This window comes from Apus apus, chromosome 2 (assembly GCF_020740795.1).
Source record: "Apus apus isolate bApuApu2 chromosome 2, bApuApu2.pri.cur, whole genome shotgun sequence".
Taxonomy (NCBI): domain Eukaryota; kingdom Metazoa; phylum Chordata; class Aves; order Apodiformes; family Apodidae; genus Apus; species Apus apus.
Genome location: NC_067283.1, coordinates 118,699,813 through 118,713,630, shown reverse-complemented (window position 1 = coordinate 118,713,630; position 13,818 = coordinate 118,699,813). Strand labels below are relative to the sequence as shown.

The 13,818-nt window shown below is 41.5% G+C and overlaps 1 protein-coding gene across 1 annotated transcript in view; it reads left to right on the top strand.

The window, feature by feature from the left end:
* The first annotated feature begins 596 nt into the window (after positions 1-596).
* CA8 (carbonic anhydrase 8) overlaps positions 597-13,818 on the top strand; it is a 49,575-nt gene continuing 36,353 nt past the window's right edge. The window contains exons 1-3 of the mRNA XM_051609769.1: positions 597-824; positions 1,092-1,283; positions 5,081-5,205. Coding sequence (XP_051465729.1) covers positions 746-824; positions 1,092-1,283; positions 5,081-5,205 — 396 coding nt within the window. The 5' untranslated portion in view covers positions 597-745. The remainder of the gene's footprint in view (positions 825-1,091; positions 1,284-5,080; positions 5,206-13,818) is intronic.

The following is a 13,818-nucleotide window of genomic DNA, read 5'->3' as shown; positions in this document are numbered from 1 at the left end:
TTGCCATCCCTATGGCCTCCAGTAGCTCTACATCTCTCTTGTACTGGGGAGGCCAGAATGGGACCCAGCACCCAGAGTGGTGTCCAGGTCACCGCTCTTGACCTGCTGGCAACACTTTTACTAATGGAGCCCAAATATATCACTCACCTTATTTCCAGCAAGGGCATATTGCTAGCTCACATCCCACCAGGACCCCCAGGTCCTCCTCTGCCAAGCTGCTTTCCAGCCAGCCGTCTCTCAGCCTGCACCAGTCCCTGCGTTGTTCCTCTTCAGGAACAGGGCTTTACCCTTCCCCTGGTTGAAGCTGCTCTCCCAGCTTTGCTCACAGACTGCCTGTGCCCAGCCCAGGGGGCTGCGGGAGCTGCGGGGATAAGCAGCCGTGGGAGAGGAGCCGCCTCCCCGGGGGAGGCGAGGGCAGCGGGAAGGGGAGGCAGGAGCAGAGGGGAGCAGCGGCCCTCGGGGGACGCCAGCACGGGCTGCGGCTCCTGCGGCCGCCCCGTCCCCTCTCCCCTCTGCCGCCTCAGCCCTCGCCTGCCCCTCCGTGCCCCCGGGACCGCCCGGCGGCCCTGCCCCTGGCCCCTGCCCCGCCGGCGGGGGCGGGAGGGCGGAGGGAGGAGGGCTGAGGTTCGCTGCGGAGCGCGGCAGCCCGCCTCGCCCCCGCGCACACACCCGCACACGAGATACACGCACACACACTCGCGCACACACACCCCGCCCGGGCGGTGGGAGCCGGGCTTGCTCGCCCATGGCTGACAGGAGCCTGATCGAGGGCGGGGAGCCCTTCCAGCGCCGGGAGGAGGCTCCGGAGTGGGGCTACGAGGAAGGTGAGGAGCGGGCTGCGGCTTCGGCGGGGAAAAACTTTCCCCGCTGCTGGGAGAGGAGGGGGAGAAGGTGGAGGTGGGAAGGATTTAAATGACGGAGCGAAAGGGAAAACCGGCCGGCCCGAGCGGCGGGGACGCGCCGGTCCGCAGCGGGCGGGTGCGTGGCTGCCGGCGGGCCGGGGAGCGGCGGGGTGGGCGGGGAGGGTCTGGCTGTCCCGCTAAGCCGCGGGGTGCCGGGTCCCCCCGTGACGGCTCTCCCTTGTGCCTCAGGAGTGGAGTGGGGGCTGATCTTCCCTGATGCTAACGGGGAGTACCAGTCGCCCATTAACCTGAACTCGAGAGAAGCGAAGTACGACCCCTCGCTCCTGGAAGTGCGTTTGTCGCCAAACTACGTGGTGTGCCGCGACTGTGAGGTCGTCAACGACGGGCATTCGATTCAAATTGCCCTGAAGTCAAAATCAGGTATGCTGAGACACGGCCTTTGCTTTCCAGCCGGAGCCCGCCTTGCCTACAGGCTGTCCCGGAGCCGCTCCCGGCAGCCAGCGGCTGTGCCCGCTCGGCGTGGGCTGCCGCCGGTGCAGGGCGTTTGCTGCTGGTGTCTGCTGTAGGAAAAGGAGCGAGCTTTGCAACGGGAGCCGCGAGTTTCAACACCAGACTGGATGGTCACTCAGGTTGCTTCAGGGCATGTCCTGGATTTCCTCCTGTGCTGGTGCCACCTAATTCACTGCCATTAACAGTTGTCTGCTTTCAGAAGCAGTCCAGGCTATCCCTGAGACAGTGTGATGCCAAACTGTTTTGTGCAGCTGGCAAAATTTGTCTTTGGTCCAAAGACAGTGTAAGTTGAAAGAGCTTTTTCCATTAGAGTGGGCTGCGAATACTAAGCACAGAACTGGGCAGCTGAAGACAATCCAGTTATACATGCTTACAATATGGATGAAGAGCAGGTAGCTGAGCTGTCCTTTCTTAAAGAGGTTTTTTTTTTGTGTTATTAGTCAAATAAATATTAAGACTAAGTAATAAAAGAAACAATTCCAACTTAAGTGAAGTTGCAGTATCTCTTTCAGACCTGTCAAGAAAGTAGGAAGAAAAAAGTGTTTTCCAATGCTGTGGTAGTTCTTACCATGTGTTTGGAAGAGCATTCAAGTAACTCTAACCAATCTTAGCTAGTAACAGCCTTTTGGGGGCATTTAAACAGCTGAACATTGTCAAACCACAAGACATTCCAGCTTTTGTTTCCTTCTGAGATCCCAGTAGTCCTGGGAGCTGCAGCTGTGCTGGGAGTGAGGGAGTTGGTTCCATTTTACAGTTTTTTTTTTTTAAATAAATGGTTTGTTATTTTAATAATGATGCTTTCCTTTATAATTTCCTTTCCATGTTAATTTCCATGTATTATTGCAACACAGAGCATTTTTTTCCACAGAATTTTTCAGATTTCCAACAGAATAGAAATTTTATACTTCCAGTCAGTTTTACTGCCTTCGTCAGAAGCAGAGCTCTTTTCCCAAGGAGTAAGGTTCTCTCTGCAGGATCAAGAAGGTTCATGAATTCTCCTGTGGAGGAAGTGAGAGTGACTGCTAAGATGTCATCACTTGCATGCCAAAATGAAATTCATTCAACCCTACCTTTCCCAAGGGCAGTTTGTAACTTAGTAGCAATGATTAAGAGGGGACCAACATACCTAAAGACATGTGAAAATCCACTGGAGGCTTAGGAGAAGGAAAGACTGCTTCTTAAACTTGAATGCAGTGTGATGCCAGACTGATGAGTCTTGAAATTCAAGAAAATATGAAATAGAATAAAGGCTTATGACTGAGGCGTGGAATGACCATTTAGGAAATGTTGTTTTACTTTCAACTTTTCCTTAGTTTTCATGTTACATAATTACCCATTCTCCATTTGTACACTTAGGATAATTTTTTCATTTTTAGGAGGGGGAAGACAATGTTTATTATCCCTACCAAGAGCAGAAAAGAGTTAATAAGCTCTGTTTGACCTAGTATTCTGGCCAATTTTCAGGGATTGTGGAAACTCCTGCTGCTTCTTTTCCTCACAGGGGATCTCTAATGACAAATCCATTTAGCCAGATTATTTTAATGGGAACTGTTGAGCACTAAATGCTTTTGAAACTTTGTCCAATTAATGTGCTAGAGATCCTCATCTACTGCAATGTTAACAGTCAAAGAAAAAACCTAAACTGATTAAGACACATATTAAAAATCAATTTGTCACTAGTGGTGATTGATTTTATACTTTAATTCAGGACACACAGTCCATCTGGAATTCCCAAATCCTTTTTATTATTTAATTGCAAACATTTTCACAGACTGCTTCCAGTTTGATCATTGTACATGTGTTATGCATTAGGTGGAAGAAGCACGACCAACTGTGTAATGCAATTGCATGTTGAAAAATGCTTTAGAGGATATCCCACTAACAGAGAGACTTTTCTTAAGCCAGCAGTGGATGCTGGTTTTAGAATAATTTTTAATGAGGATCAAAAATTACTGAAAGGCCAAGGGAAGTTAAACATGTTTCATGCGTTGACAGGGATCATGGTTTGATGAAAGGCAAAGGAAAGATAAACGTGCTTCACGCATTGAAATGCTTTTAGCATGGGATCAATGTTATAACTTAAGCCTCAAAAATAAAATCTCTGAAGCTCTTGCAGATCCAGAACTACATGATACAGAGAACATTTGTTCCAGTTACACTTTGTCTAGGAACAATATTTTAAAACAGAGAAAATGCTCCATTTTCCTAAGATACAGCACTGATTAAGTATCATGTTTCTTTTTAGTTGCCCAGAGATCTCTGAATAATTGGCTGTTTCCCCCAGTGTTCACCAGATGATATAGGCATAGACAGAATATAGATAAAGCAAGTTTAAGGAACAAATCTGAATCTGTAAGTATATTTAGGACATTTCATTTTAGAAACCCTAATGGCTGTTAGATTAGTTTTAAAGAATTATTGAAAGGGGGTTAATCAGAGTATTTTACTTTTTTCTCCAATGTAATTTTGCATATGAAAACTCTAATCAGTTTTCTTTTAGGCTTTTTAATACTTCTGTACTTTTGTTTTTGTGTTTGTGCAGTTGCAATATGATTTAATTGGTAAATTGTGTTTTGTTATTACCCTACATCTTGTGCTGCAAAGGCTGTTTAGTTTGTGTTAAAATAACTTTTTATTATGGAACTTTAATTCCTTAAAGTTGTAGGTTATGTCATTAAATAATCCTTATCAGTTATCAGAAATTGTAAGATATTCATTCAAAGTCTATAAGAAGTAAGCTAGAATTTAATGGATTCTGGGAAAGACTGTGAATGTCAGTAAATAAATCCAGCCCTGCCTGGAAGCCAACTTTCAATGATTTAAGTAGGAAGTTATCTTGTGCAGCTTGTGGAATAATGTTTGATCTGAAGCAGATTCACAAATCCCTGGGTGCAATGTTCACAGTGCTTAATTCCAGAGTAGATTTGGCTTCACAAGGTACAACTGCTCACTTTCACTACTTATGGCGGAAGTCTCTATTAATGCAAAAGTATCAAGCTATTATGTACTTTTTTTTTTTTTTTTTTTTGTATGTACTGCAATGGTGGATCGATGCTTTTATGAAATTCCAGATGTTTCAAAAAACAAACTAAAAAAACCCAAACACCAAGGCTTCCTAGAAGCAATTTTTGAGTAAATGAGGTGTGTAGTTAGTCGTGTGTGTAAGTCTGATTATGTTCAGATATGGAGGCATTATGTATCTCAGAAGCCTGCCAGATGGTGTGTGACTGAGCACCTTTACCTAGTAAAGTATTGGCAATCCCTAGTTTTGTATCAGTTTCTGTGTCTCATAGCAAATGTAGCTGATGGAGATCAAGCATTTGGACAAGTTGGGAGTAGTTACCAATTCAGTTCAGAACTCCCCCATCTGTTTAAAGCACACAGCTACTGTCTTGATAAGAGTAATAAAAATATTCTCTTTTCTGACTTATAAAGGTCCAATGTATTTTTTTTGTGTGTTATGACCAGCTGTTCTCCCTCACCAAGAGTGCAGCATGATAGCAATTTCCCTGTTGTTCATAACTGCCTGGCTTCACTTTCTGTAATTCAAAAGTAAAGACGTCAGGTCTGTCAACTTTGTTCTTCTCCTTTTTAGTACTGCTAATAATAAAAAAGCTGCAACGACCTCCCCATTGTATTTGGAGAATATATTCAGTGGCTTGTCTGCTTGGAAAGCCAAGTTCCTTACAGTTTGTCTTCTTCTCCAGTGTTAATAGGAGGGCCATTACCTCGAGGACATGAGTTTGAACTACATGATGTTCGATTTCACTGGGGGAGAGAAAACCAGCGTGGTTCTGAACACACAGTTAATTTCAAGGCCTTTCCCATGGAGGTAAGGGTGACGCTGCATTGCATGACATCCACTAAATGCAAAAGATTTGATTTCATAGCCTGAATTCCTAGTAGTTCAAAAGTGAGTTTCTTTTAGTTCAGCTTTTTAATTGCTTTAAAGTTCAACCACAAAGCTATCTTGCTGAAGTGTGCCATAGTGCAGGTAAATTAGGATGTGCATCTGGAATAGAATGCCTCCAGCACTCATCACATTTAGTAATTTATTGGTCATAAAGTTAACTTGCAGAATTATTAACTTCTGTCTTAGTAATATTAGTGTTCTAACAAGATCTGTTGTTTCAACACTTCCTATGTCACTTTGACTGACAGCTATAGATGGGGAGAACTAGGCCCTGGAAATATTTCTGTGGTGAATAATAACAACTTAGGTAAATTTGGAGTAAGTGTAGAACAATTTGTTTGTGAAATAGCTTTACATACCTGAAAATTGAAGATTATGTTATATTCTTGGGGATGTTCTGTAATATTTCAATGGATTACAAAATTTCAGAATGCAAACAAAGCGATAATGCAGCCTGAAAAAATTCAGTTGTTCATGGGGTGTCAGTCTGGGCTTCTAGGCAACCCAAAATGCTGGGACCTATTTCTCCTACCCTTCAGCAGCTGTTCATTGCATGACTTCACTTCCCACTGTCTCATTGCTCACGCTGTGAAGGAATGGCTCGGAACATCCCTTAGAACCTGGGCTGCAAGACCAATTTTAATAGATTCCAGCCCTGCTGTTTGGGGACTTCAGCTTTGCATCTTTTATTCCATTTGTTGTGTGCTTTTGGTTTTAAAGAAACTCAAGATTTTTTTGAGAGTTCTTTGAGTTATTTTTGCCTTATTTATCCATCATAATCCCTTACAAGCCTGAAAATTTTGTTTTCTCTGTGCTGTTCAGTGTTAGGAAGTTGGTTATTGTAGTATTACATTCTTGAGTGCCAGACTGCAAGGATAGAACTGCTTTACAGAGAATGATATAAAAAGTATTAGAGCAACTACTGCAGAACTAAGTGTAAAAAGCTTGTGGACTCAGCATCCATCTATTTCTTGGCATTGTTCAGGTACTTTCTTTGAGAGTTGTAGTTCAGATCTTGGTTTCTGCTGTTTGCTATTTGGCATTGGTCCATCAAAAAATCCCATATATAAAGTGAGTCACAGGGGCTTTGTGGGCTGATTGCAGGCAGATCCTGTCAGTACAGGAGACTTAGTTGAATGGAGAAGACTCATCAACCAAAGGGAAAGCAGAGGAATCACCTCTGCATCCTGGTTACCTGCCATAATATATACATTATGTGTTATGTGGCAGTAGGGTCTTCAGGATACTGCAGTGCTCCCCTGAGGCAGTTTTATTATGAAACTGCTCTGCTTAGTGCTTTACCTCAAAGCTGATCCAGCATCTGGTTGTCAAGGACTATTGACATGAACTATTGTCAAGAACTGTACCTGGGAGTCTGTCAGGGTCTCCTGTCTCCTTGTTTATTAAGGATCACTTCACAAATAGTCTTGGAGGTATGTGGGAACAGTCTATTGATAACCTGCAGAAACCCCAGAATTCTCTACTCCAGATCAGTCCAGAGAAAAATATGCTTGACACAGAAATGAAAAACAACAAACTTAATCAGTCATGAAGGGATTTCATTCTTCACCTACTTTAAAAGCAGCACAGCAGCTGTACAAACAGAATTCTGGCACAGTTGAAGAACATCACCTGGAGGTGAACAAGCCAGTGTTGTCCTGTCTCTTGCATCCAAGTAACTTTCAGCTAGACTGTGATCTCAAATAAATAACTACTGATGCAAAAATTATGTAGTAGAAAAAAAAAATACTTAAATTACACTTTAAATACAGTGTGAATGTTTAATTTTGTTAACAGATCCGTATGCAGATTAATTCTGCTAGCAGAAATGGCTTGTTGTATCCAAGGTTAGTAGTACACAGGTGTATTGGCTGAGCCAGTTCATCATCTTCTGCCCCATGCTGCAAGAAAGTGCAGGGCAGTTTGTTCCACAGATGAGCTGCTCTATCTACAAAGTGCTGCTATATTAAATCCATCTCAGATTAACAAAATCAAATATTCTACTTGGGCAATAATAAAATAGGTGCTTGTGACCATTATAGATGTTAATGTAGTACACCTGAGACTCCAGAATGAAGATTTTCTGTTTCCTTTCCAAGGATTGCCACCTTTTTTTTTTTTTTGTGGGAACAATAGTTTTGATCAAGAGACCAGGGAATCTTACTTTCTTAATTTTTAACGTTAGCACTGCTTTATACATTTTGTTGGAAGTCACCATAATTCTGAACATGTATTGGACTTGATTTTCACTGCGTTTGTAGTTACTGAACCCAAACAGTGATGGGTGCCTTTTTCAGCTTTGTACTAGCAGTCTGGTGTAGTTTATACTTTTGTTTATACTTTTGTATTTTATACTTTCTGTTTTTTCCTTAAGCTGGCATTGTTTGTACACAACTGCATGCTTAGAAATATGTTGAGCACCAAGTGACTAAGTTTGGATCTTCTTCCAGTGGTGTAAATCTAGTAGGACATTTTCCTAAGAAATTAAAAATTATTTTCAAAGCCAATGCTAAGGATTTTAAATTCTTCTCTCTTTGTGGGAGGAAGACAAGTCAAGGGGATAAGCAGTAGTATGAAAACATAAATACTTGGTTTAAGTAAATACATTAACACCACAACAAATTAGGCCCAGTTTATATGCTCCATTACACTGTTATAAAACTTGAGCATTTCTACAGAAATCAACTTTGAGTTGGAAAATATCTATCTGAGATGACCACCTTAGACTGTTTATTGACTGGAACAGCAGTTTGTTTTTTTAGGACTGAAGACTATAAGATTTTATTTTATTAGATTGAACCAAATAGTTGTGGAACAGCTTCAAATTATCAGTATAATGAGCTTTGTAAAAGATGACTTTTAAAAATGTTATTTTTAAAATTTTGGAAGAGCACTTCAGATACTCCCTTAGTCTCTTCACCGTTGATACGTGGGTAATATCCTGCATATCTTAGTAGAAAAATCTATTTCTTAGTAGACAGCTGGAGCCTTTGTGCGTTGTTAGGGTATATAGGTTCATGGTGAAATAGGTTAGACTACTAAACTTATGTAATCTCTGGAACAGCTTCTTGAAATAATTCACACTGTCAAAAAAGGTTGTTCATGTGGCTTGGAGGCTGAGTTCATTGTTATTTTTATCATTACATGAAATTCAGCAAAGATATGTTTCCACCTTCCTTGACTGAAGAAACCAGAATGTTGACAGCAATACGCCAGTGTTATCATTTTCACTGCAATGTTTGTGTTTGCAATCAGTCAGGTAATCAGGACAAAACGATAAATAGTTGTCAAAGGTTAAATACTGTAAGACATCTTTTTAAACAAAGGAAAAGCAGAAGATGGTACGTACGGGTACAATACTCCTCTCTCTTTTCCTTGAAAACAAGAGCATGAAGGCCATCCTTGCCTTTTGGCCAGAAATTGGAAGGAGACATCTGTACAAACTTTTCCAGAAATCTTTCTCACCGAGTACTTCTACTGCATGTAAGGAGCATTGCTTAGCATTTTGGCCGAAGTTACTTTGGCTACTGCTACTGTTTGTGCTAAGTATTTAGCAATGGTCTTAACACTGAGAGACTGTTTCTCGACAGCAAACAGAACAAGGTACCAAAGATTAGATTGTGCTTTACAGTAGATGTTTCCACAGAGCAGTAAAACCCACACTTACATTCACATATGACTTACGTGAACCTAATTCTGGCGTGAAAAAGAGAGGAAATACTTGGGATCTTTAGTCGTGTCCTTCATGCCAAGAGTATAGATTGTAGAAGGAGGAAGAACAAATGAAGAACTAATGAAGCTCTGACTCTCTCCCTTACCTTTAATGTATAAGAAGTAGATAGACAGGGACAGGAATAGCAAATAGAGACAATCCTGAAGGGCAGAGGGGTTCAGGAAGGCTGCATATTCTTTAAGAAGGAAGTCTTAAAGGCCCAGGAGCAGACTGTCCCCATGTGTCACAAGTAAAGGGCACGAAAGAGGGCCAGCCTGATTGAACAGGGAGCTTTTGCTGGGACTTAGGAAAAAAGGGAGGGTTTACCACCTTTGGAAGAAGGGACAGGCAACTCAAGAGGAGTACTGAGATCTCGTTAGGTCATACAGAGAGAAAATTAAGAAGGCAAAAGCCCAGTGGGAGTTTGACTTGGTCACTGACATAAGGGACAACAAAAAAAGCTTTTATAAATACATTATTATTCATTTGTAATAATGTGTTCATAAAAGAGCCAGGGAGAATCTCCATCCCTTACTGGATGTGGAGGGAAGCATTGCAACCAAGGATGAGGAAAAGGCTAAGATACTTAATGCCTTCTTTGCCTCCATCTTTAATAGTCAGACCAGCTCATCCCAGGGAGTTCAGCCTCCTGAGCTGGAAGATAAGGACAGAGAGCAGAGCAACCCCCCCATAATCCAGGAGGATTGATGAGTTAATGATCTGCTTCTGCACCTAGACATGCACAAGTCTATAAAGCCAAGTGCCGGGTCCTGCATTTCAGTCACAACCCCAGGCAATGCTACAGGCTTGGGGAGGAGTGTCTGGAAAGTATCTGGGGTTGCTGGTGGACAGCCAGATGGACATGAGCCCACAGTGTGTCCAGGTGGCCAAGAAGGCCAACAGCATCCTGGTGAGCATGGCCAGCAGGACTAGGGAGTTGATGTGCCCCTGCACTCAGCACTGGTGAGGCCCCACTTCAAGTACTGTGTTCAGTTCTGGGCCCCTCACTGTAGGATGGACACTGAGGTGCTGGAGCGTGTCCAGAGGAGAGCTACCAAACTGGTGAAGGGTCTAGAGAAAAAAATCATATGATGAGAGACTGAGGGAACTGTGGTTACTTAGTCTGAAGAAAAGGAGGCTGATGTGAGACCTCATCGCCCTCTACAACTGCCTGAAAGGAGGTTGTAGGGAGGTGGGTGTTGGCCTCTTCTCCCAAGTGGATAATGACAGGACCAGAGGAAATGGCCTGAAGTTGTGGCAGGGGAGGTTTAGATTGGATATTAGCAAGAATTTCTATACTGAAAGAGTGGTCAGGCACTGGAACAGCCTGCCCAGGGAGGTAATTGGGTCATCATCCTTGGAGGTGTTTTGGAAATATGTAGATGTGGCACTTCAGAGCATGCTCTAGTGACCGAGGTTGTAGAGTTTTTTTGTGGGGTATTTTTGGTGGAGTGTGTGTGTTTGTATTTGTTTGTTTTATTTTTTTGTGCTGATGGCTGGACTTGGTGATCTCAGAGGTCCTTTCCAAGCATGATGATTCTGTGATTCTGATTCTGTGAATTACTGATATTTACTTTTGTTATTGACAAGGTTAAACCAGGAGCAGCTAAAAATGGAGGCCCATTGTACCCAGTCTGTATAAACACAGCATGCTATAGTGCTAGGCCAAATAAATGTACAGTTAAAAAAGACTGAAAAAACAGCAGGAAAAAGTGAATCACATGGTGGCATCAATGCAATTTTATGGAAAAAGAAACTAGTAAAAAAAGAGTTTTTCACTGCTTTTGAAGTGACTGGAAACAGGGAAAATTATACCTTAAAGGTGTCTATTCCTCTTATTTACTCAAGTGGTGGTATAATCTGACCAGAAGGTAAAAGTTGTTTCCAGGCCACTGCTTTAAAACTGCATCTGAGAAAATAAGAAACTTCCTTTCAGCACTTGTAATATGACCAGGAGGATAATTCTCTGTAATCCATCCTCTTAAAAATGTAGGCTTATATTAGCTGTGAACCATGTGAAAGCTCTCAGTAGAAGAGGATTGGCAAAAAATAATTTAAAAAATGTTTCCAAGATGTGCACAAAGATTAAAAACTGTATTATTGTCTGTCCTACAGTTTTTCAGTACAACAGAAGAAAATCCGGTTGCCCGAAGGACCAGAACCAGTTCTGTAAAGGAAAAAATATATGTTCCTTTCTGTTGTGTAATGAAAAGCAGACTAATACATTCTGTAGACTCTTTCAGAGTTACTGAAATACCTGCTGCAATGATGTTAAATAGAATGCAAATAACCCATATCCTACCTTGATCTGATTTAAATCATTATGTTTTCCTTTGTTCACGTGAAATGGTGCCTGCCTAAGGATCATCAAACAAAGTCACAGCTTTAGGGCTTCAGGCTAGGCTGTTAACATTATGCTTATCTACTCAAGTCTTTCCAGTCTTTGGTGTGGGGATTTCTCTGTGCCTGGCTCTGAAATCAGGTACTTGCACACTGGGCATCCCCTTTCTGGCATTTCTTGAAAGGAGGTATCATGCTTTCAACATGGAAATTTGATCTTTACCAAGCTTGAACATTCTTTGCCAATATTATTTAATCTTGCTGTTTGTTTTAATCAGTTTCTTATTAGCTTGTTAGAAAATTATTTGGGTTAAAAAAATAAAACAGAGTATTTGTAGTTGTAATAGAAGGCCTGAGAGTGTGTATTTAATTGTGTCTCTCCCTCTTTACAGAGATTTACAAACTGCAGTGGCACTGGGTAGGTGTGAAAGGCACACAGGATTTAATCTGTAAATACAGTAGTTTCTTTTATATGAGCTCAGTTCTGATATCTGTGTGTTTTTGCTGGTAGCTTGAATGGGACTATGATCCCGGTCATAAACCCTAAAAACAAAGTTTTTAAATTAAGAAGTAAATCCTGTTGCCTGAGCTGGTTGCATTGATTAGCTGCTGGTGAAGAAGAAATTCATCCATTCTGCTCACTTTAGCAGCATGAGAGCTATGAATGAAGAACATCTTGCTTAGGCAGTAATAAATTTAACAGGAGGCAAAAAGAACAGATTCCAGAAGGAATCCGTAGCTTCATGTTGATGTCTGGAATTCTGCTCAGAAATTGTCCAAGTTCTCTGGTGGAAAATTAACTTGTTACTCAAAGTCTTGGCCATTTTTCTAAGTTTTGGAATCACTGCAGATGAATACTGTGAACCATGATTAAAACAGTATGTCTTATAAAAAATGATGACATTCATGTAATAGCTGTATCCTTGACAGGGTATGAATAACAGATTAATAATAGTTTAAAGTAGATATGCCCATTGGACATTATCTAATTTTTCAGGACAGAATTGTGGAAAAACACAGGAAAATGAGGCCAATATCTAAGCAGATGTTTTCAGTTTTGTTTTCCAAATCTGCACTGATTTATCCAGAAACAGAATCTTTTGCACATTATGTAGATGTCATTTACAAACATAAAAATAATACTTAGCTCTACAGAGCACTCCATGGGCAAAATGGCTCCTAAGCACCAATTCTAGGGCTGCCTGTGAATTGTATTCTGTAGGATCCCAGCCCCATGTGTGTATGCGTTTAAGTGCTTTTCTGCATGTTACTGTATACCATACACTTTGCAGTCCCCTAATTGATGTGACTTCTGTTGGATGTTTTGTAGTACAAAGCTGGGAAGTCTCCATCCCCTCCCTGTATACTGGGAAACAGAAATCCAACAACAAGAGGAAAACAAAATTACCATCATTGTAAAAGCACCAATGAGCCGCTTATGACTCTTGAGATTGCTAGTTGCTAAGCTCTTTCAGTGTATTTTTATTGTGGTTGAGGGTTAATTTGACCTAAATAGGCACATGCAGTCTCTGAAGTATACTTTGTTTCCAGGTAATTTGTCAATATAAGCTTGGATTGGCCTTTGTTTGCTCAGTCACATGCAGTTTGACTTTTTTTAAAGGAATACATCTATGTGCTTTTTATTGTGGATTGATGAAAGAAGCAGGTGCAAAAAAAGGGCTGATGTGTTAGTGCAAACATGCTTTTAGCTTGGCTAGTGCCTGAGAAATGTTAAGCTCTCTGGAAGAACCATACACATACATCTTCAGAGGTAGCAAACATGATTTCCCTCTGTGCAAAATCTGCCATTTATTTATTGGATTGTGGAAGATCTACAAGCTGCCAGACAGCAGGTCAAAGAACAGTGGCATTAACAGTGTATACTGAAGTTTATTTATCCTTTTGTCTCTCTTTTAATAGCTATCCAATTTACAGCCAGTCATGTGTGGAGAAGAGTTGTGGCTCATATGCACCTAAAACTCTTTTGAAGTGACAGTTGCAGTTGTCTGTGATATGTAACTTATACCATGATGGAGAATTTCAGTAGTCTTTGAAGAAATAGATGGTCCAAACTACAAATGACTGATCAGAATAGGAGAAAACTCTTCTGAGGAGAAATGTCATAGGCGGAGAGAAATCAGGTGACAAAAATGAGAATGAGAAGAAAATGAGGAGTAGCTCAAGAGTGGAGCCATTCTCTGGGCTCCCTGTTCCATCTTACCTCGGCTTATTGGTTTAGTTTTGTCAGAAGTTTCAGACAGCCTTAGTGCTTTGCCTGTAATAGATATTTTCCACCAAATTTTCTTGCAGTTGTGCTGGGCTAAGATGTAATGTTCAGTTGCTGCATGTAGTAGTAACAGTTTTGGCAGTGCTGTGTCGTCGCAGAGGTAGGCAAGTCATAGAATCATAGAATCATTAAGGTTGGAAGGGACCTTAAAGATCATCAAGTTCCAACCCCCCCGCCATGAGCAGGGAACCCT